The sequence below is a fragment of the Phalacrocorax aristotelis genome, chromosome 5 (assembly GCF_949628215.1).
Source record: "Phalacrocorax aristotelis chromosome 5, bGulAri2.1, whole genome shotgun sequence".
Taxonomy (NCBI): Eukaryota; Metazoa; Chordata; class Aves; order Suliformes; family Phalacrocoracidae; genus Phalacrocorax; species Phalacrocorax aristotelis.
The window spans coordinates 46,237,864-46,262,529 of NC_134280.1; the positions used below are offsets into that span (position 1 = coordinate 46,237,864).

The 24,666-nt window shown below is 39.7% G+C and overlaps 1 protein-coding gene across 1 annotated transcript in view; it reads right to left on the bottom strand.

Annotated features, from left to right (window-relative positions):
- HSD17B12 (hydroxysteroid 17-beta dehydrogenase 12) overlaps nucleotides 1–24,666 on the bottom strand; it is a 97,800-nt gene that overhangs the window by 6,522 nt on the left and 66,612 nt on the right. The window contains exons 6-9 of the mRNA XM_075094309.1: nucleotides 24,197–24,241; nucleotides 13,747–13,781; nucleotides 8,235–8,316; nucleotides 3,475–3,540 (exon numbers count right to left, since the gene is read on the bottom strand). Coding sequence (XP_074950410.1) covers nucleotides 3,475–3,540; nucleotides 8,235–8,316; nucleotides 13,747–13,781; nucleotides 24,197–24,241 — 228 coding nt within the window. The remainder of the gene's footprint in view (nucleotides 1–3,474; nucleotides 3,541–8,234; nucleotides 8,317–13,746; nucleotides 13,782–24,196; nucleotides 24,242–24,666) is intronic.

Here is a 24,666-nt window from a genome sequence, read left to right on the forward strand (position 1 = left end):
CTGTGTGGGGCTGAGTTGCCAGTAAACCATGACAGTCTTTTTTGGCGCCCACCATGGGGCTCAAGGGTTGGAGATAATAACAGCTGCTGGTCACAGCACCATGTTGTCATTTTTGCAGTTTGTGTTAAACGTTAGTGTTGGTTTGTTTAGCCTGCTGGGTTCTGCTGTGATTAGTAACGTTTTTGCCTACAAGGTTTGTTATGCAAACACTGTTTTTCAGCTTTTTCTGGTATTTGGGGTCTTGCTGAAACCGTTACTGTACTTTGGATACCACCTTGTTGAGGTGATCAGCAATTATACCTCCTCCTTGGAGAGATTTTATATGGAGGAAATACAGAATGGTAACTTTGCAACTTTTTTCTATGACATCTCTGCCTTTATTGCAACAACTTTTTTGTATCTTGAACATCCTTGGGTGGTTAAGGTATACTTATTGTTAGTTTTTGGGCATGTTGTTTTGGTTTTGACTAAGCAATTTAGGAATATCACCCAGAAATCTGCCCCAAGGCTTGATAGTTACGAGTGGCAGGGCATGTGGGATAGCATGGGCAAATACCTAGGGCAGTGGGCACCGCCAGTGTTTTGGAGTTTCACCCCTGAACAAGTGCAGAGTCCTGAAAAACTAGTAGAATATTTGGAGAAAGTATGTTGTTATGCTGGGTACTCCAGAGAGACACAGATCACTGCAATGTGCTGGGGCCTGGCCCATGCATACTGAGCCCTGCTCAACAGTATTGATGAAACAAGCAAAGTGCAGCAGTGACGGAATGATGATTGACATGGTATGCAGCAACCCAACGCCACACACACCATCTCTCCCACCCTGAAAGACTGATACGACAGGTGGAGCCCAGAGTCATGGGCCGGGTGAACTCAATGGACATTTTTATGGACATTTTACAGGGAAGGTCCATAGACTAAGGGAATGATGCCTGTGCATTATGTTAAAGGATGGGAAGGAGGGGGGTGGTGGTTGGTGAGGTTATATTGGATCGTACGGGACCTGGGTGGGGCGTAAATGGTATGGAATAAGGGGTGGAGAATGTGCTGGTTTTGGCTGAGAAGGGGTGAATTCTCTTCACTGTGGTGCCTGTGGTGGTCAGGGACCTTTTCAGCTTCCTGCGCTCTGCCGCGTCGGCGGGAGGCTGGGAGGGGTGGGGCGGGGCCACGGCCGGGGCAGCTGACCCCAACTGGCCAATGGCAGGTTCATTCCATACCATGTGACACCATGACCAGTATATTAATGGGGGCAGTTGCAGCTCGGGGAGGGGCGGTGTCGGGTCAGCGGGTGGTGAGCGGCTGCGTCGTGGGAGGTTTGTTTCAGTGGTTCATCCCGCTCCTCACCTACCCCCTTCCCCCAGGGTTTTGCGCCTCTCATTGTTTTCCTTTCTATTGCATTTTTGTTGTTGTTTATTTTTATTAATTTTATTTTAATTATTAAAGTGTTCTTATCTCAACCCATGAGCGTTACCCTTCTGATTCTCTCCCCCATCCCACCGGTGGGCGAGTGAGTGAGCAACTGTGTGGGGCTGAGTTGCTGGCTAAACCATGACACTAGCTTTCCTGCATACAAAAGCTTGAAAATCATTCCCATACTAAGAGTGTGGCCACCTAAGAGGGCCACACTGCATGTAGATGAAACTGATCAGAAGAACAGCTGTCCAACAGCAAAGCTAAATCTGCAAGTAATACAACTTGAATCACACTGGGAAGACAGAAGTAATATAGAAGGGTAAAAGTGAAATGATGGCTGTAAGGAACTTGCAGCATAATAAAAATTGACCCATTGCTGGACAGATGGGCTGAAGCCAGGGAAAGGCTCGGAAAGCCCTGTGAGAAGAGAAAGCAACAAGGAGACATAAAACACTAGAAGTTGCTCCAGCTTAATCCATGTCAAGACTACATATGCTGGACATATGTATGCTGTACCTGTTCAGAGTGCTACCTGTTTTTGCATCCTTCACTGCTGCACATCAGTTTAGCTGAAGGTACATCCCAGGGTGCTAGCACACAGCATCAAACACTCTAAGGAGAAATTATGCTCTGGGACCTCTACAGCAAGTTATAATCTGTTACCAGATTATAATGTCATCTAGTCTCTTCTCGAGAAGGCCTATAGTAACAGTAGTTAGAATGTTTTCAGGGACTACCTTTGCTAGCCTCCTCTCCACTGCCAACAGACCCCAAAATAAACAGCATTCCTTAAGATGTTAGTGTAAGGTTTAAATGAGGTTCCCATTAAAGGGTCACTGACTGCACAGGAAGAAATCACCCAGCAACGGTCTTAACACAATCCTCTCTCAGGAACTAGGGCAGGACATTATACTAAACATCTGGGACTAAACATCTGGATACTAAACTGCAGGACATTTTCTGGTGATAAGTTCTTGTTTTGCTACGTATGCTTAAATCTAGCATGTCAAAAAGGTAACATAGCCTTAAATTGGCAACAACTTCTCTATGGTTTTAGCCAGTAACAAAAGTTTTGCTCTCATGCTTAATGACTACACAAATAGGGCAGACAACTTTGTGCCTTACTTCTCATAGGGCCTTCAGAGTTCAGGTGGTTTTGAGAACCACCATATGGTATAGGGGAATGACAGGCACGGACATAGGCTAATCCAGTTTGTAAGAAGATCACTACCTGAAAAAGACACCACTGTCTTCACAGTATGGTAAGATCTTATACCACCTTTATCAAACTATCAGACTATTGCTCTGGAGAACAACAGGTGTAATAAGTAATGAAAAACTCAGTGTTTGCAACCGAAGCTGGAAATTCCAGCTACGTTTTGGAAGGAAACCCTAAGAGTAAGTGAGAAGTGATATCACAGCAAAAAAATGATAAAAGTTGTGAGAGGCTGGCTTGGTTTGCTTTTATGCCCCATCAAAAATTATTAAAACCATGGAAGGTAAACAAATGGGGGGGGTGGGGGCAAAGCAAGACTCATTAGTAATGTGGAAAGCCAGTGCTAAAGAAAATTTAATCAGTCCGTTACATATAAAAGGTCTTTGAGGCTTTTGTTTGTTCTTGCTACTATGCTTACACTAGCAGTTCATTCACTGACACTGCAGGGAATGGACTACTACTATTCTAGGCTTTTGAGCAGTTACCCATTGAATCTCTGTACAAATGCATTCCAAAAGTGCATTCCGTAGATTAAGGTGTAGAAAGATGTTTGCTACAGAGTTGCACACAGTCTTGTGGAATATTTTATACTTAAAGATTCAATTACCATCATCAGCTAATTAAAAAAAAAAAAGACCACACCAAAAAAAACCCCATGTTTTTTGTTGCTTCAAGATGCATTGTTTCAGAGTAATTTAAGAAAGCTGCTAACGGGATCAAAGGAAATCCTTATCCTTAATCTGCGTCACATCTTCATGAATAAGAGAATATGCTGATTCCCTTTTGTTACCAAGACACTAATGTTGCTGTGGTAACTACACTTACATGAAACAAACTCTGCTCACCTGCACAATGATGCCCTTGCTCTTGTATTCTGCATGGAGGCCTCGGGAGAAGTAATCCACAAAAGCCTAGAGAGAAAAGGGAAATATGCAGCATGCTATGCATTAAAATGGAAACAGTAGTTTGCAGGTTTCTGTAAGCATATTTCAATTGCTATTTATAGCTCCTGTTTTCAAAGTGAAAAACCTTAGGTTTTCAGAGAAGCTTTACATATTAAAGCAATGTCATCTGAATAGAAACCCTGTGCTTACAAAGCATTTTTACAGAAGTGAGGCTCAATCTAAACAAATAAAACCTTTTAACTTAGAAGAAAAAGGAACATATTTGTTACATAAAGCCTAGTTAAAGAAGGAAAATAGACTTTGTATGTTCACATTGTCCACTACTTGCATCACCTCCTTAGACTTTTTTTTTAAAGAGTGATTTAAGTAGGTTTCTCTTGTGCATTGTTTTTAAAACATAAACACTTTGGCTTCTGCCTTTACATTTTTTAAGAAATGCTACCCTACGGTGATACCTCTTATTATTAAACAGGTCTATGAAGAAGTAAGTCCACTATCACAGGTTCTCTCCCAAACTTCTGGAAATTTTAGAAATTACAAGACTAAAAGTTGCAAGAAAGAAGTGAAAGGGCTTGAAAGGTGGATGCTACTACCTGCCTTCAAGATGCCCTCACGTCTGATACAGCCACCTCCACAACCACAATGAGAAGGTATTGTCCTAATAATCCAAGACTACTCAGCAGTTCAAACCAGCATTGATTCCCCCTCCCTGAGTTCTAAGCCACCGTTCCACTTTTCCCTGCTGCAGTCCACCGAGACAAAATATCAGGTTCTGCTAAGTTTTCTTGTTTTAGTGAAACAATTACAGCCAAGTAGGATGAATTGACTGCCTTCAACTGAAGGAACTAAACTATCTTATCTATGCTTGAAGCTAAAATAAATACTAAATAAATTAATTCAAGTATTTAAGAAGCAGGTGCTTCAGCCCAGTTTCAAAAGAAACAGCAAGCTCTAGTACTGCATCTGCTTTACAGCCTTCCTTTGCTAACCATGTCACCACTGGATTAACAGAAGCCCGAACTAAAACCAGCACAATACAGCTTGCAGTGCCCAGTGTTTTTCCCTATTAAGGTCTATCTTCCATCTAACTGTTCTTTCCTTTTCCCTTTCCTCCAAGTATAAGTTCTTAATGAAATCCAGTATTCAACAAGCCTCGCAAGCAATGATTCAAGGGAGCTAGTCATGCTACTGCAACAATAAGGCGCTTGCATAGATGTGCAAACAATTCAGTGAAGTCCCTGAACACAGTTGCCAGATATGTGTTATAACTGCACAGAGTATATCAATAATCTATTAAAAATAAAAACCTATCTTGTGTAAATCAAAGGGCTTTGATCATTCAACTATCTAACTGCTTCTACGTGACAGAGTCCTGAAATCAGTTACTGCTCCAAATACAGAGAAACAGTATGAAGAGACTGTCATCTCTACTGATGGCAAAGAGCTTACGATAAAAAGAATGTTCCTTTTACATAAGAAAAAGCAACCTCCAGTATCCAAATAAACTTTGGAGGCTTTCTTCCTGAAGAATTTTTTTCAAGACAAGGTGGGTTTTCTACCTCCAGATCCTCAAGCCCCTCAGCAGCCTCTAACCCAGAACAGTCTTAAGAACATAGTCTAATTAAGCATTCCCTGAATGAACAGAAAAACATTGCATTAAGAAAACTTCTTCTCCTTGGATATCCAGTAACAAACTCAAATACTAAAGCAGTGTGGGTGGGTAGGGCAAAATCATATTTCACTTCTTATTAGTATTAATGCAGGTAAACAGGTAAGCCTGTCAAAAATAGGACTATGACTCCTTTAAAAGTGTCTCATTTCATTGTGAAATAGGGAATTCTCCACGGGAAGGTTAAAGAGTTGGGCTGTGTCTATTCCTGATAATTAGCCAAAGCCATTGACTTAGACCTGAAGGATACTATGCTTTAAACTCTCTCTATATAGATGAGGAAAAAAAAAGCCTAGAAATTGCAGATTCAGTCTTTCTATAGCTACATTAAGGGAGTCACTTTCATGCTTACTAATCTTGCTGTGGTATAAGATGAACAGTGCTGAGAATAGGCAGATTACTTAACGTGTAATTCAGTTTCTCAGGGGGAGGGGAGGAAATATTTGAGATTCTCATTGAAAAAAGACTAATCAAAGCAGTGTAAGGCATATTATCACTAACATCAGAAGCTCGATTCATTTCATAAAGCTGAAGGCACTGCCACAACGAAAGTGACCCTTGTTTTTATACGAAGAACTGTGCTCTCAGGAATAGCTATTTCAAGAGCAAATTTTGTCAGCTAAAACTAATTCAGGCTTTCATGATTTCTGAACTTAAATATCCCCTCCTTTAGTAGGAATAAAATAGTGTGCATCAATTGCTTTCTGGAAATACGAAGACATTACTGAGAGTCTAGAGAAAGAAGAGGTCTGTTCTGACATGAATGACACTACTGAAGGTTTGTTCATCCTGTCAAGGTTCTGCTTAGACTCTGAAATCCTTGACGTATTTAAGGTAATTACCAGATGCACCTGAAAAAGCTTAGTGCCATACTGCTTTAATACCAGTGTAAATGTCTTTTGCATTTAGTTTTATCACATATACTTCAGTTCCATACTGTGTACCCATATTCTGTCTTTACAGCATTAACTGGAGACCTTTTAGGTGAACATTTCAGAAGCCCCTATAAGTATCTTTGGAAAAAAAAATAAGACCAGCTGGAGAAAGACAAAACTGTCCCAGTGACACAAAGAGAAAACACAGGAGATATATTTAACATGAAATATAGATCTAGAGTAGTAGCTTATGCGCTGGTAAAACAAACCAGCCTATTGTGGAACAAGATGAAATTTCAGTAAAAGGAGTGTTTGGCTAAGTAGGGAGCTCCCTGATGAACTAAAAATGGGCGTATGAGAGACAGAAACAAGGAGAAGTAACAAAAGAGAAACATAAAACATCACTGGGTATTTCGGAATAAAATCCAAGCTAGGAAAAGACTAGCCAAGGACATTAAGGGTAGCAGTAAAGGATCCTACAGATACACTAGCTTCAGGAGACATTTCAAAGAAATGGGGGTCTGTTGATGGATTAAGGGAGACAACCTAGAAGTAAAGGATAGAGAAATGTTAAGGTATTCAGCACTTCTCTTGCCATGGCACAGCCAAAGGCTGCTCATATGCCTCTACGTGCACCAGCTTTGTTTAACAAAAAAGAAAGACAGGCAGAGGCAGCAACAATTTAGGGACTACTCAGAGATGTTCAATATATTCATATCCATGGTGCCACCATGGATTCACTCAAGAGAGCTGAAAGAACTAGTCTGTATGCATACAAGTCTGCTGCCTACGATATGTGAAGAACTATGGGAAACGGGGGAAGTCTTTGACAACTGGAAGAGGGCTAACATATCCCTCCTTGAAAAGGCAAGAATAATCCCATCAGCTTTAATTCTGTGGGAAGATCATGGACACACAAGGGACAAGAAGATGCATCAGAAAGTCAACACAGATTTACCAACAGCATATCATGTTTGACCAACTAAATTGCTTTCTACAATGGAGTGAACTAGCTTTGTAGATGAGGGAAACAGATTTTTAATATATCAAAATCGCGCGCGCGTGTGTGTGTGTATATATATATATATTTTCACTCAGTAAAGCTTTTGACACCATCTTCCACAGCATTCTCATTTGGAAGTCAAGCGGATATGTGCTGAAAGGACAAATTGCTGGCCAGACTGAAAATTGGCTGGAGCACCAGGCTCAAAGGGCCATGATCAATAGCTTGACATCTGGCTGATAACAAGCAGAGAATCCTACAGATCAATACAGAGGCCCATATTCTTCAGTGTCTCCTATCGGCAACCTAGATGATGACACAGAGCACATCCTCAGCAAATTTGCAGATGACAACATTAGATGGAGCGGCTGACACAACAAGGCTTCAGTCCAGAGAGACCCTGGTAAACTTGATTATTGTTAAACATCATGAGATTTCTTGACTGGCAGAGTGAAGCGCAAAGTTCTGCATACAGAGTGGAAAACATTATGCCTTAATTTTGGTCAAGTAGCAGCCCTGCTGCAAAGAACCTGGAATTTATGGTGTCTCCCAGGGAGAAGATAAGCCAATAATCCACTCACTGCAAGAACATCAAACGACATACTGGGCTACGTTGGCGGGATGTATGCTTAGCAGATCAAGGGAAGTTGACTATTTGGTAATGGTGAGGCCCTGGAGCTCTATCCTTTCTCTTACCTGTAACGCTAAACTTAAGGCAACTAATAAAAAAGGAGGACAAACGTTTGCTTCCAGCAAGAACAGAAGAGTCCTACTTAAATAAATATATATACATATATATTGAAGATACACATTTTCAATAAGATTGGGGAAAAAAGTTTCAAAGTCAAAATAAGAAAGTGCATTAAACTTCATCGCTGTCCTTTCTCAACCTCACGTGCTTGGTATGCTAGCATCCTTTTCCACGTAAAAGTAGAATGCATGACGAAACATACAAACTAGTCATTTCCATGCCAGTAAACCCTTGCACTCATTTTTCTCTCGACATTCCATCTTCCGCTATTGGAAAACTTTTAAGTTAGAAACTCAGTACTTTTAGTTCATGAAAGCACCACTAGATGGACACCAAAACATTCATTCCTGTAGTGTTGGCTTATGTTTGACACCTGATTTCAGTATGAAAAAGAACACTTACCTTGGTTGCGGCGTAAAGAGTCAGCAGTGGAGTTGGATACATCCCAGCAGCTGAGGAGATATTCAGGATTACCCCTTTTGATCTAAAAGGTGGTGAAGATACGTTATCATTAAATAAAGTAAACATCTTTCATGTTTCAGAAAATTACTGCAAGCCTAAAGAAAACCTTTAGGATGCAACTGAGATTAAGATCTTTTTAAAAACCCCAACCAAACCCTAAATTGAAATTTACTAATATGACTTCAAGCACAATACAAATAATCAAGCATCTGGTATAAATCAGGAACAACAAAGGTTAATACAGCAAGACAATCGAGCTCCATACACACACACACACACACACACACACAGAGGGCTAAACTATGCCGAACAAACTGAGTGAAGCTGGCACAAGTCCAAAAGACAACTTCTAAATCTCAGGCTAAGTGGTAGAAATGGCAACACAAGTTTGTTTTATAATTTACACTTTGATAATCCTTTTCATCTTCTAAATGTTACTTCATGATCGACCTGCAAGACAGGAAATATCTGAATCTACTGCTCAAATACAGAAGTGTTTTAATACAATATGGAAGATATTCAGTGGATGGCTACAGAAAATAAGAGTTGTTTTACAGCTGTATTACAGTAACACTGAAAGTATTCCATAATAATTTTTAGGTAAGGACACCAATCTGAAATTAGCCACCACCTGCTCTGCCAAGCACTTCTAAAGCATGTGCAGGTAGGACAGAAAGTAAGACTCCTGGGACTTCCCAACCCACTGACTGATTTTGAGCATGTCTATTTACCAGTTTTACCTACAAAACCAGATATATTTAGTGCTAGGTAGGGAAAAAAAAATTAGTTTTAAAAGCTTCAGGCAAATTAGGGCCAGTATACTGTTCGAAGGTGCTACCAGACAGTCCAACACAGTGAAAGATGCATCTCCGCTTCTTCTAACCCTGTAGTAAATTCAAGCCAGTTTACCTGAATGTACTACAAAGTATGCTGTGTTTAGTGCAGGGTGAGAACACTCACGCATCTCAACTCCTACAAATTCATGTATGAGTTTCTCATCGTGTTTGTTCCTCCACATATACCCTATGATGCTGCTGCCACAATGACTTAAATAGCCATCTTGAAACAAACAGCTGAGCTTAAGTGACCCTAAAAAATTAAAACAGTGTAACTCTGAAAATCATGACAATAGGTTCAAACCAACATGGCTTCTGCCATGATACAAGTGTGAGTTAAATCTGTGGTTGATTCACCACTAGAAATGAGATGGCTAACGTGACAGAAAAGAATCATTTCTACCATTCAGGATTTCAAACACCTTTGCCAAAGTTTATTGTATTCTTCAGGAGTTATCTGCAAGGTTTGGGCGGTGAAATGAAGTAGTAATGTGGATGAAAACATGTAGTATGGAGAAAAGACCAAATATTAACCATCAATTTTCACAACAGCAAAAGGTTAACTGTGGATGCCAAAAGTTTTTCATATCAAGACAGGTGGTGCTTGTGATATTTATTCATGAGCTCAAATGGGGATTAGCAGTGAAATGAGTACTCATGCCATTTTTAAGAGATTACTAGATTGGAGAATAATATAAGGAACTTCTTAAAGAGCTCAGACTGCTATGTGAACAGAGTACAGAATGGCAGATGAAAAATCAATATTAACAAAACCAACAACGCATACTAAATAAAATCATGTGAATTAAATCACAAACCTTGCATGACTAAATCAACTATCTGCTCCCTGGAAAACCTGAACAAAGTCCACAAGGAGTTCTCTTTTGTGCAGCAGTCACCAAAAACAGCCAAGGAACAGGATGGTGGGAATAGGGACAGATCCACCATGACTGAAATTCTGTATTACAGTTTATGGAACACTTTTATCCCTCCAAATATAGGACAGAAATATTAAGAACCTGATGATTTAAGAAAGGGAAAAAGAAAAACTGATATATCAATGAGATGAAAAGATTGGTTGAATTTAGCTATTTAAGAGTCTATTAAAAAGCAGCCATTAAAAGAGTATACAGACTAATGAATGACAAAGATCAAGATCTTGATTTATCCTCTCAGAATACAAGAGAAAGATGACATTCATTTAAATGAAAGACTGAAATTTAGATCCGATACAAGGAAGTGCTCTTCCCATATTCAGACTATGGGAGTACTTGCCACAAAATTTAACTGGGGACAAAAGCTTAACAGGATTCAAAAAGGGGTAAGCATTTGTATGGATAAACATGAGCCTCATGCTTTTAAAACAAACTGAAACCTTAGAAGAGAGGTTGGCATTCCGGCTGTAAAGCACAAGTCTTGCAGCATCTGGCTAGACTGCCACTTTCCAGCAACAGTGACCATCATCTAGGTGCAGTGAATTAATGGTCTGACCCAGTGAAGAAAACCCTCTTGGAAACACAAAAAAATTAATAGCAGCCCCTTGCAGAAGCGCCACGTATTGGTCTCTTTGAAGCAGGCAACAACACTGGATTTTGTGGCTCATATTTTTTCATTATGAACAGGAGAGTCCTAGCTCATAACTTAAAACTCCCAGACAAAAGGAAACTGAGAAGTGTCCATGTAGGGGGAACACTTTCAATTACTCCAATTACAATTTTGCTTCTTAGAGGAATTGCAAAAGAAATGTCTTTAGGGAGGCATCTGAAGAACTACACAAGCATCAGTGCAGCAAAAAGAAACCTTGGCTCCATCCAACTCAACTGTGCACTTAAAGAAAGTTGGTCAAGATGAAGAGAGCCAGGCCCACACCCTCTCACCTCCCCATCATTCTACCTTAAGCGGCCCAGCGCCAGGGAGGCTATATTTAGCCATCTCCCTGTTGCTGTGGCAACCAGCGCCTGCTCTAGCTGCACGCCAAGTGGAAAGAGCAAGCTTCCTCTGTAATATAATTATGCACTTTGCTACTTCCCTGGCAATAAATACCATAGTTTGATATTTGTCTAGAAACAGTCAAGTGATTTTTGGTGGTGGTGGTGGTTTTTTTTTTTTATCCCAAAGACATCAAGCCTCAATTTTCAGTGCTATGGGTATCCCACCTTAGACAATAGCCTAAAAATTTACAGAGGAGCTGCTCATTTAGGTGTAATAGGGAGCCACAGATTATAAATTGTCACTTTAAGTGTTCAGAGCATAGGAAAGGAGCCACAGCAGAGAATCTACATGCCATTACCAGAAGTGGCATTCATCTAATGCTGCTATGTTTATTATAAATAAAAAGTAACAGACACACCAAAATGCAGTTGTATTTTGTCCTTACAGACCTGATGCAAAAAAGCATGTAAAGTCTGCTCTACTTCTCTGATTGTCTTGTAATGTATTGCCATAAAACCAACACTCAAACATGTGAAAGCACGCACTATAGCTGCAAGATGTTGTGGATGTACTACATCCCATCTATCTACTCAACATGCTATCTTCCCTGAACAAGTCAGGAATAATGATGGGATTCCTAGTCTACTTTTATTCTTAGAGCCTGGAGCCCTTTTTCCTAACCTGTGGTCCCATGAGAGAAATTTATGGTTGGCCCAAAGAGCAGCCAAATGCAGCTACCATTCGTTCATGCTCTTGGATTTGCTGGACAGTCATGTCTGTAACCAGTTCTGTGGTTACAGACTCTTAGCCGTGTTAATGGCCTGTGAGCTATGACTATGCAGGAGTTGGCAGCTGCAGACATTGCTTCTGTGCACTGCAAACCCAACTGACTTCACAAAACCAAACAAAAAATGGAAGCTTTTTCAAACATTTTCCCCTGGACAGAAACCAAGGCCTTCATTCAAATGGAGCAGTCAAAGTACTTACACACCAGAAAAAAGTTCAAGATGTGGTTCTTTTTTTTTTTTTTTGAAATCACTATTAACTTTTTCTTTCCAAGCTTCTTAAAGATCCTTGAGATTCCTGAGGTAATCATGTACTTAAGAAAAGTGAGAAGGAAAGTGACATGGTGTGCTCAAGGGTAGTCAGAACCAGAAGTCAGCAGAATCCCAGTTTGCTGCCTTTCATTCAAATCATCTTACCCAGGTTAATACGTAACAGAAAAACATACACAGGATGTTCTATAAGTAGAATATACATCATTCTGTCCTAAGAAGCCAAAGAGATCAACTCTGCCAAATGGATAACTACGATGTTTCTTTAGACAAAGAAGAAACAGAGGCAAGAAATCGTTAGAGCTTCAAAGTTCCAAAAATTGATAACAAAACAACATTAAATCCTTAGAAAGCAGAATGGCTTTAGTCATGTTGGCATCTTCAGAGGGCGGTGGTTTCACAAAAGGCAGGTCCCTTTATCAATAATAGTACATGGGCAAGGAGTAACTTTTGACTTACAAACCCTGAGTAGCTACGACCACTGTACTATAATCCTCATCCTCTACTCCAGCTTTATCTGGAAATATTATACCCCCACCAAAAAGCTGTGTCTTGGGTCGTCTTTTCTAATTCAAGTTTCTTTCCCTAAAATAAACTCCTCCTTATCTCCTGATTGCATAACTAAAACTCCACACACCATCACCCTGATGTGCTAGACCCTGGCTCCCATACTAGCCACTAGCTCTGACAGTTCGTACCCACGAAGAAACTTCTAGATGTGAAATATTTGCTCTGCATCTGTGCAACACTTGAATAATTGAATCCCGATCTGCAATGAAGACTCCCAGACAGTAGGATGATACAAGAAAGAACAAATTTTTTTCTTAATCTCTGTCGGATTTGGAGGTTTGCCCCATACTCCTGCATACTCCTACATACATACATACTCCTACAGTACTCTTTTGGAGGCAATACCCTGACGACTGTCACACATGGCTCTTCACAGCTTTCCTCAGTATTGCGAGCATAGCTCAGACCTGAGCTAGGGCAAACCCCGGCAAGCTGAGCTTAGTCCTGCAGCAGAGACGGCAAACAGTCTGCAACAGCCAACGTCAGCTAGGAAACAGCCTGGAGGGACTACATGGAAACCGTGCACCTTTTAGTTTTACCTGGGAGCTAGCTAGGGAGTCAGTACACGTCTTCTGTGGCAACAGTTATGTGCATTAACTCTTATTTTAAAGAGCTGGTCTCCAATTCTAGTTTTCCAAATGATCACAGACTTCCCTCAATATACCTCCTACTGTATAATGAGAACGTATTCTTTGCATCCATTTTACTTACAATGACTTAGAGAAATAGCCTTAAGAAGGTTATTCCCAGGAACTGTAACCACCCCCTCAGAATAGCAGGTTGTTGAGTTAGTGCTGATGAGTCAGACGGGCTTTTAATTCTGTTCTAAAAGGAATCACCACAACAGTGGAGAAGGGAGAGGAAAAATAAAAAGGGAATCGAGTGGAAAAGGCTTCCACTGTCTGATGATTCATGCACCATCAGCGTGACTCACCCAGCATTACTCTGCCTTTAAAACATGGAGACTAGGCTGATTAGTCACAGTAATGAATTTTTCAAGAAAGGATTCTCCCCTATAAATAATGATGACTTTGTCTGGATAGTGTTAGAGTGACTCACCTTTCCAGCATGCCGGGCAGCACCAATCGTGTCATCTGCAAAAAGAAAACATTCGTGGTGGCTGAGAATGCAGACACCAGACAGCCAGAGACCAAGGGAAGCCTTCCCTTCCTCCCAGAAGCAGCTGCCACCCCCTCCACCCCAACCAAGGCTCGGGGAAGCAGAGACCATACTTTGCGTAGGCAGTTTATTTTTATTACTTGGATAACTTGGCTCTGTCAAGTAGTGTGCACACTGAATCTGGTGAACGCATCCAGCTAGTAGCATAAGTACAGTAAGAGTAAATTTAAAAATAATAATTATTAAAAAAATAATCTTTGCTGCTCTGCAGCGTCCATGGCCCCTAAAGAACATTAACACACCAGAGTACTATGGTACATGTATGATCTCTCTCCCCCCAAAAAAAGCACCCATCTTCCTCAAGACTAAATTTACCACCTACGCCAAGACTCAAGACAATATCCAACTCTATGTTTCTATAATTCTACGATTTTTTGCTAGGCTTACTGAACTGCTGATTTTAAGTTAAAAATAAATTGTAGAGCAGCAGGAGGCACTGGACAGAACTAGTGAAGACAAATTTCCTACGTTATGTTACCTATAGAAGACATTTAAGGCTCCAAAACATTTTTTGCTGATTACACAGATGTTTTCACACTGAAGAACCTACACCCCCACATGGAAGGTAGCCTTGCAAACCTCCCCACGCTCTGGAAGCTCCTGCATTTGTTATGACACTGAGCGATCTATTTACAACCTGATTGAAGGATTCTCCAGAGCAGCAATCCTAAAACTAGCCTCCCAGTTGCAGACAGAGCAGCTCTGACAAGGGAAACAAATCAAGCATTGATACAAACTTTGACAAGTTTTTAATTAGCTGAAATAGTTAATTTTACTACTATTAATGACTACCACTCTAAAATACAATTTAAATCCAAAATTTCTGCCTTTAAGAAATAGTGCCATCAAAGTTCAGCTTGCACCATGTACTACCCTGCCCCCAACCAACCCTGTTAATAAATGTCACAGCACTGACACCAAAGACAGATCAGACAAGAAATGTAAATTGTTACCACTTTTCACATCTTTAAAAGGTGTTCCAACAAAGTTCTTGAGAACATAGTGTGGAGGGGGGAATAAAATACTAATGGCACCAAAATATAATGGTACTCCTACTGGCACCAAATTACCCTGATAGCTTAAACATTAAATATTCGAGTAGTATGGGAGACAAAACATGCGCACACAAAAAAAGAAAGCATCTATGGGAGCACAAAACACCTGTAAGCACTTTTTTTTAAATTAACAAAGAAACAAATCTTATCGTAGGAAGCTATTGCTAATACTATCACCACTTCATTAACCCTTATGTATGACTGAATCTGGGTTTGGGTTTGGTTTTTTTTGTTTTTATTTTTTAAATTATAAAACATACCGTTTCAGGAATTAAGAGAAAATCACAAAAGAAAATAAAAGAAAATTTCAGCTGATTGCAATTGACACACAAAGAAAATGGTAGAGAAGGGCTGTGTTTTGTATTTTATTGGCATTTCTCACTTAGAGTAGATTCTGCCACCAGCCATGCTGCATGACGCTTTGTTAAGGGACTGTACAGGCAGGAGTTGAACAGACCTCCTTTCATGAAGTCAGCTGTTGAAATATTTAACTCTCAGCACTGCCCCAGGAGTCAAACTACATATTCAGAGTTGGTAAACATCATCAAGCTAAATGGATCTGATGCAATTTCAAAAAACCCTCTTACATTAAGTCTAAGCTCTAGCTCAGTATAACCTCTAACATTAAGTCTAAGTATACGTGAGCTTTTTCATACACTAATACTTCAAAACAGATGTGGAAGTCACTATTTCTTTTAATATTAAAGAATAAAGAATTATTTGGGCTGAGTTTAAGAGTAGTTCAAGACTGGCAGATCTTTTATCTAGTGCAAACTTCATGACGTCTCCCACAGTTCCCTTGGCAAAAAGCAGGATACTATTTCTTGCCTCTAAGGGCATGGTAATGCTGCATATCATCTCCACAGATTGACACATGGATGTGGACTGCAATTGCCTTCCCTTAGGCAACGCATAAATGGTCTGAAAATAACAGTGCAGGATTTCCCACTGTAATGCAGAGGGGACCCCATGTTTGTAAGTTCCTTATAAATCCACAAAAATGCATTCATGGTCTGAATCAAAACTGCAGCCCACCAAGCAGCTCTAACTTAGCTTACCACAAACCTGCGGATTACTACTGAAAGCCAAATGAAAGCACAAAAAAACATGCTACAATAACTGTTTGACTTATATAAATTAAAAAACTAAGAAGCCATTGAGAACTGAGATAGAACAATAGGTGCACAGTTCAGGTAGAAACCAAAAAGTCTCTCACCATCAGCTGTGTTAGTCTGTTTCTAAAGGTCAGCTGGACAGTCAATTTTTTTCCCCCCACAGAAGAAAAACTGGATTTCATACTTTACATCACTTCCATTTGTTACCATTAACATTAATTTTGAGGGAATTTCAAAAGTCTGTGAAATAGGGGAAAAACTGGTTTTCCTATCTGTAATTTTACATCTTGCGATGTGTGAAAAGAGATCATGAATATATGTATATTAAGTATCCTTACGCACAGGAAAAAAAATACTGGTTGTTCTTTTTTAAAGAATAAAATAACAGAAGGCAGCTCTGAGTCAGTCTCACCTCACCCAGCCAATTCCACGCTCACACTGTTCCAGCAGTGCAAGAGCACTAGCGGGAAAATGCTGGCAGGGCATTCTACAGCCATATTCGGGTCTGGCAAATTTATATATTGTACACATGCATAAAGTGTTCCCAGCATTAATTCAAAGAAAACAATATAGAGCAGAAATGTAGTTTTGTCACTAATAAAAGTGTCCATACGTGCTTGCACAATCTTTATCCAAAATAGCCAAACTGGTTAACACCCTTGGTCTTCAATAGCTGTAACCTTAGACATGCCATTACAAAATAGGCAGCTCAGCAACAAACATCTAGGATTGAATAAGCACAGTCCAGATAAAGAATCCAATTTTTAGCTAGGTCTTATTTAGAGATAGCCAATTGTGTAATGGGGTGTATTTCAGAACCACCAAAGCATTGCAAGTCTGAGTGTGTAGGAATTAGCATGTAGGATGCCAGAGAACTCTCTGACAGCATTTCTTTGAAGGCAATCTGATAAAAGTGGCAGGCAACCTAAAGGAGAGGTTGGGAACTACCCCAAGAGGAGTGCCTTCAGTTAATGGTTACCAAACTCACTTAGGCTCCCTTCACATTCCCATTTTCCCCTGAATGAATACTACTTTACACAGAAATGCAGGTGCAGCAGTTGAAAACATGAATGTTCCCAAGGCTCCTGAAGGCTCAGGTAATTTCAGACAGAATAACCAGACACTAGGCTATGTGAAAACTGCCAGCTCATCCAAGAGAAAAGTGTTTTTTCTTTCTGAAAGTTTGCATTAGAGCAGAATGAGAACGTGTGTGCATGTGTGCACACCTGAGAAATTTGCTCAGGACTGTCTCCTCGACATCAGAAGTTGTTAATCTTTTATATTTTACATAGTCTGGCAAAAAGTTATGTTTAGCACACAACCATGAAGCAGTGGTTTTTAAGGGTTTTTTGCTTGTTTGTTTTTCAATGATTTCACATATACACATATCACTACCGGAGAGTCTGAGGTATAGTTCCTTTGATTTGGAGGGCTGCATTATTTTTCAGTTAACTTGTTTCATACCTAACCCTCCAGCTCCTCAGTTCCAGGATGCTCACAGCACATGGCCAACTTAAGGTAGAGGTTCATTACAGACCGTTTCATTAATCTTTTACAGGCAGCTATAATTTCTTGATGTCCATGTATTTGCAACTGCATTTATTACATGCCTAGCAAGCACTGGTGATATTGTCCACTCTTCCTCACCTGACTTGCCTTCTACCTTCTAATTTTGGAAAAAGGGACACCACTTTTAGCCTAAGAGGTTCCTACTTGCAGATACAAAAATGCACAGCCATATGGCTAGATTTATGTTCTAAAACAGGTGCTACACTTAAAAGCTCCTATTAGAGGACTAACAAATAGATAGAAGTTATAACCATTTATTTCCAGTGTTGTTTCTTCAGAAAAAGAAATGTCCCATTCTTGGTGATCACTGAGTTGTAGTCTTTTCTCACTCTGATCCAAGCAATAGCTCGGGAGTAGAGCTTTGGGAAAGAATAAAAATTTGTAAAGTCTTTAATACCTTTTAAGTAATATTAATTCGTACTGCTAAAATACAGTAGGAAAAGCTGAGGTAAATATTAAAAGTTATCCTTCACAAATTATGGGCCACATAATTGTTATTCAAAGCCAGAAAACTAATACCACAGTTGTATATTCAGAGAGAAATCATGTATGGTAAGATATTATGACTGCAAGTCACTCCACTTCCAAAATTTATAAAGTACAACAAAGGATGAAGCTAGAGAACTTGGACAACATTTCTACTTTGTTACACAGCTAAGAAGCTTCCTTCAGATCTCATTCATGAATCTGGGGTAAAATTATAACAACTTGAAGCAACGTAACTTTTTAAAGATTGGCAATTCCCTGTGGTGCACCCACATCTGTAAAAACCATTCACTGCTACCATAAGATTCAGATTCACAGATTCACACAAGTTCACAAATGCACTAGCTGTTTAACAAATACTTAACTGACACCATGCCTATGCAAGTCTCATCTGCAGACCTTGCACTGAAAGAACTACGGAATTGTACTCATGCATTGGTAGTCAAATTGATCATGAAACCTTTTCTCAGCAACTACTATTAAGTTTTTGTAATATGTCTCCTTTGAAACAATAGCTGCTTAATACAGCTCACACCCCAGACTGAACAAGGATGATTTATATTCGCAAAAACTGGCAAGAAAACCTGAGGTCATTTCAACAGAAAATCATGCAATAGCACATGTGGCAAGGTCAGTAATCAGAAATGGGCACGCGATATACAAAGGGAATGATGAACTTAACATGCTGCAAGCCCTGTTCATTAATCGGTGGCTTTTCTTTGAGCAATGTTTTTAAGGAGACAAAGTTTTCCCTAAAGCCACAAACTTGGAGTCTAGCGTACAAGGCAAAGCTCTCAAAATAAGAATCTTTTCCCCCTTGCTTCACAGAGGAAAAAGACTACTCAAATAATAAGGCTGAACTGTCTCTTTTCAAGATGTGGAATATGTATTTGTCTCAACCCCAAATCTACAAAAAAAGTCACAGAACTCCGGGATTTCCTAGATTTCCTAGGTTTCCCCAAAGTACTTGTACTTTGAAGAAAAATCCCAAGTGCTTCGCTGACTATTGTTGAAACATATTTTTCACAGCTACATCTCCCTTGTTCCAGCTTCCCATGTATCATGCTCTCACAGTCAAAGTCAGCAAGGTGGGAAACCGCAGCATCTAATTTCTTCCCCTGGACCATCTGAATGACATTCACGACTACCTTCACAGAACACTTGCTCCTCTTCCAAGAACTGGCAGCTGTCCCTCTCTGTTATAAACTTGTATTATGTAGGTGGCTAAATCATCACCTCCCCCTTTACATTTATATTCAAAGTAATAATCAAAGAGACCTCTTGACTAGACTGGAATACACACAGACTTCTCACAAGTCAGTGTTGCCACTTACCTCAGAATTATGTTCCACTTACTGTGATCCCCTCCAATACACAGCAAATACAAATATTCGCATAGCGTCCTAGCAGGGCACAAGCAACTATCACCTGATTTCTGGTAAGGTCCCTTTACAGACACTGTATTAGGCTGCACTAGCCCATCTGAACGCTCAGATGTCCCTTCCTACTGTCCTTCAGGATTATTGCTCCCCAGACTTGTCTTTTTTCTACGCACAGGTCTGCAAAAGAATGCTTCCCCTCTTTCTCAAACATACTAGCCTCTTCTCCCCCTTTAAATTTTATACCGGTTGTGGGTTTTGTTTCCTAAACTGACAGTTTCAGACTTTGCAGGTAGAGCTGTTCCCTTGTCCTCTCTGGGATTCATAACCTGGTATAATTCACCTCTCACTCCTCTTCCATTAAGAGGGTAGCTGACACCAGATCTTCCAGTTCAACACAGAGTATTTATGTATTTTGAAGTCTTAAGCAAATTGTAAGCTTCTCAAACACAGTGATGATAAAAATCCTCAATCTTGTAGGCCTATTACCCCTTTATATTTGACACTCAGTATGAAACATATGTAAGGTGATCAAGACGAAGATTAGCACAGACACCAAGGCATGTACATATACGTAATTTACTCTCCCCCTTCCTCTGTTAATGCCAATTTCCAACTGAAGCCTGGCCTGCAAGCCTAAAATTTACATTCCCCCACAACATAATAGCTTGCAAACCAATTCAGCTCCTTGCTTAATCAACCGCTAAGCCAGCACTCCCTCAACTATTTAGTCCTACTCATTTTTCAGGAGAACACAAGTTTATGCCTCGTTCCCAACGCAATTAGCAGATTGCAATGCTGCAAACAGAAATAACATACTTGCTTTTCCTCACACACTAAGTATCTCTTGCAGCTTCCAAAGGAGAAAGAAGGGCTCCCTGAAGTATGGGAAACTACTCTCTGTGCTCATTACCTACCCCCCTTTTCTACTGAACAACAAGTCTGGCATCCTTGGCTTTCAGTACATTAATCCAATAGCCTGATGAAGTTTAATTGTTTTTCCAGGCGAAATCAAAGGCTGTAGCTTACAAAGGTAAACTGACACAAGAAGATGCAGTTGATACAGAGGAACCATAGACAAAAGCTATACAGAGCAACTATAATTTTGGCTTTTCGACACTTGCTGGTTAGTGAAAAACCTGAGGACTTCCAACCTGATATTTTATTCAATGTCAGAAATGTTTAGTTTGTGTCTCAAAATGCAATGAGACATCAAAAAAATTATAATACAAACCCATGTTACCTCAACTGCCAGCAACAATCATTAGATAAAAGTTCTGCTTTCTAAATCCCCCAGAAGCTCGAGGTGACATTACGCCAGGAACCATGAAACTTCGCATACTACCCAATCTTCTTCCTCATAAATCTGTCAACTCAATCCTTGTGTAAGGCTGCATTAAGTCTCAAGCTTTCCTGAGAAAATACCACAAACAAAAATTCTTCATTCTGTTTATGGCATCATCAAGACCCAAGGCAATTCTTCATTTGTATATTAGATGAAGAATGGAGTAGCTCTGGCTCTGCTCATTGCCATTGAAATGTGACATTTTCCAGAGAGCTTAAAAAGAAACTACTGTGGTTGAAGGCAGGATGGTGTTTAGCTGGGATTTTTAACCAGTACTTCATAAGATGTGATATTTCCAACATGTTTTACATAGTTTTACGTAGCTTGTCTTCAGTGGTGTACAGGGTGCTTTGAAGGCAGATCACAGTAATCACAATTACTTCACACCAGACTGAGCCCCAAAATTGCACCACTGTGGGGTTCTTGGGTGACCTAACCCAACACTGCTCTAAGGACATGATGGAGGCAGACAGTGTGGAACAGGATTTGGGAAACAAGCATGTTCAAAAGCTCTGATGCGAAACAAGTTCTCAAACATTAGGGAAAATTTCATCGTATTAGATCCTTTACAGTTGGGAAAAGTATTAAACAGCACTACCAACTAGGTTGATAAATTTATCCTGTGACATGAAGATGGGGTCTTATCTCTCACCATACTCCTTCCTTCATGCTGCCTATATCCCCATGGAAATCTAATAAGCTGCCCAACAAAGAAAAATATAGGTCAAACGTAAGGGATGAATGTTACCCTTCAAAAATGCCTACACTTGTGGCAACAAAACAGACCTTAATGTTTCTGCAGAATCAAACTGTGCTGTATATCTTGACTTTCCCACTTCAGTCCTGGCTGAAACACTCCTTAGACTTGGAGTTATTTGGCATGCATGCCAGAAGAGTTAGTGTCCAGCAGAGGTGTTGCTGATGGCACATGGTGCAGATTACCAATAAGACAGGAGATATCAGTACCTTTTAAGCACTGAGAAAGTTTTGTCCCAAAGGCAAGGAAGTGAATTGGCAATGCTCCAGAACATAACAGTAGACAGGTTATGCAACACCTCTGATGAGGATCTGGAGATACTGTGAGCAGACCCTGAATCAGTACCAGCAAAACCTGCTTTGTCTTTCCTGCACCTTCACCTTTTCATCAGACCTTCATCTCTGCGCTCCCTTCCATCCCAAACTTCATGTTTTTAATCAGGCAAGAAGGGGGAATATACATAGATTTTTTCAAACACACTCATACCCCTGGATAGGAGATGGTATCAACCTAGAACACCGAACTAAATATTCACAGAATTCCGTCCCAAAAATCTAAGTGAAAGGACATACAGACTTTTCCTAAAATTTTTTTCTTACCATGATTCTCTAGTTCTATGGGTTCTCCTGAAAAATGACTTACAGATGGTACATGTCTCTAATGTGCTCCTCTCCCCAAAACAGTAAGCATCTGGCATGCCTACTGTTTAATTACACAATAGGCTCATGCAGGAGGAAACATTTTCAAGCCTGGAAGCTTATGCTCAAACTCTGATTATACCCAGTAGCAGAAGCTGTTCATGGTCAAGAAAAAAAGTTTTCAAACAGAAGGAAAAACACTATCAGTACACAGCAAGTAGATATTCATTAAGTTTTTATACGTGTGAAGACAACCATGTTAGAATATGAAAAGGCTGACACAATGCAAGTTTTACAAGAGACTGTATGACAATTTTCTTAAATTGTTGACCACCACTGATCATAAACACAAAGACTCAAGCCACAAAACAGCACTAGTTTATTCTGGAAACCAATATAATGGGGCTGCAGCTCTAGAATTTTAGGTGTATACCAAGTTAAAGTACACCTCAACTATTAGTCTAGCATACCATCTTCAGAAATACATATCAAGGTAGTTCATCTATAACTTTTCTATTCTAAGAAAATGCTTCCAGGAAGACTGACACCCCAAATTCTTTAATCACTGAATAGTGCACTCCCTCTGCTGGCACAGCACAGATTTCACACCTTAGCAGAGGCATTCTGCTGATTATACTAATCTCTAGCTAAGAAGTCCATGCGTTACAACACTTCACATTTACACCTGCTGTAGCTGTATTAACATTAAAATAAGTCTAAATGACTTCCATAAGAGAAGCTTTCAAAGGTGCCCGTTAATAACTGAGTTATCTGATTAAAATCTTGCAGGATTGCAACAAAACACAATCCTTGTTAAGGTAAAAACAGCACCTGTCAGGTTAGCAGTCATTTTCAAGGTGAAAAGTTTCTGAAGACTCCCTGTCGTAGCATTTCTAACTTTGCAACAACTAGTTCTAAGATGTCAAATAAAACACACACAAAAGTGAGAGTTTGCAGCAGCAAGCTGGCATTAACAATCCCAGTCACACAAGGGCTGCATTTTCACTGTTTAACTATGTTTTAATAAGGTGGGAAAATATTACAGAAGTATTGTTTTAGGACTCCCTGTGCCTCCTCATGTGGCAACAGAACACCTACAGTTTAGGCTCCCTGACAGCACCATACTAGATTAATTTAGTACTTAACCTAATCAGAACAGCTGCAAGAATGTAAAATCTTTCAAGCCAGCTTTGAAATACCTCATATTTTGGCTTCGTGGCAAAAGGTTAACCCTCAGCTGATGAAGATGCAAGTTTTGTTATGCATAGGAAGAGAAAGTTAAGGTCTAGCAGTGAATAATGACATGGAGTTTCTTCAGCACTCACTGGTAATACACTGATTGAGTCCCTGGGTCATGTAAGCAGCTGCTATTCCTTCTCCCCCTTTTAAGCTTTGAAATACTAGGATGAAAATTTGATTTTTGAATGGGCTTCATGTTAATAAACAAGGGAACAGCCATATGTTTTAGCCTGAAGTCAGGTTGATTTCTTCCCAATGAAGACTTCAGTTTAAATATCAAAAAAGGAAGGTACCTTTACTTCAAAAGTTAGTGCACACTTCTGTGAACTTGGTTTTCCTTCTTGCTCATACATTTTGCAGAAAACATTTAAGTGCCTTCTCACTACAGCATACAAAAAAAGCTTACATATGCAGAGATAAAGTTTCCTACCCCAAGAAACACAGATACAGAGGGAGAAGAATAATTTACATGAAGGACTAGAATGACAAGCATGAAGAAGCATTAAATGTTGTTTTGTGTACATACCTTCCTCTTCTAAGTAGTTGATAGGTATCTTTGCAACAAATTATATTTCACACAACAATCAGAACAGTCTAATACAACAATTATAACCTCTGGTTACTCCAAGATGAAAAATGAACCTGTGGTCCAACAGGTGAAAGTAATTGCTTCAGTCAACTGAATGTAATTGTTTACTGGTTTTGAATTAAGACATCAAGAACAAGTGTTGGTAATGGGGCACTTACCTTACAAACAGCCATGATGTTTATATTGATCATTTTGTCGATTGTCTGCAAGAAAAAGTTTTGGGTTTTGTTGTTTCAAGTTATTTGATCAATATTTACTCACCCTCTGTGTTACAAGTGCCAGGATAAATTAAGCTTTACACTTATCCATCCACCTTCACTCCTTGTCTTCCTACTTAAGTATCAGGAGAGGTGAGAGACTTTCAAAGCAAAGTCTGTGAATTGCTTTTGACCAAATTTTATCTCTGATTAGGGACTCGTACCAATAAAGAACAGCACAGATGTATCACACTGACACTATTTCCTAACACTATTTGCAATATTTCCTAACACTATTTGCAATATTTATGAACTTTAATAAATTCTGATATGTTCGTAAAGTAATGTCTGCTTTGTTCTTCACCATTTCATAACAGTGTTTTAGAGACTTAAAGTTTACTCATCAGGTAAAAAAAAAGGGAGGGGTGTGT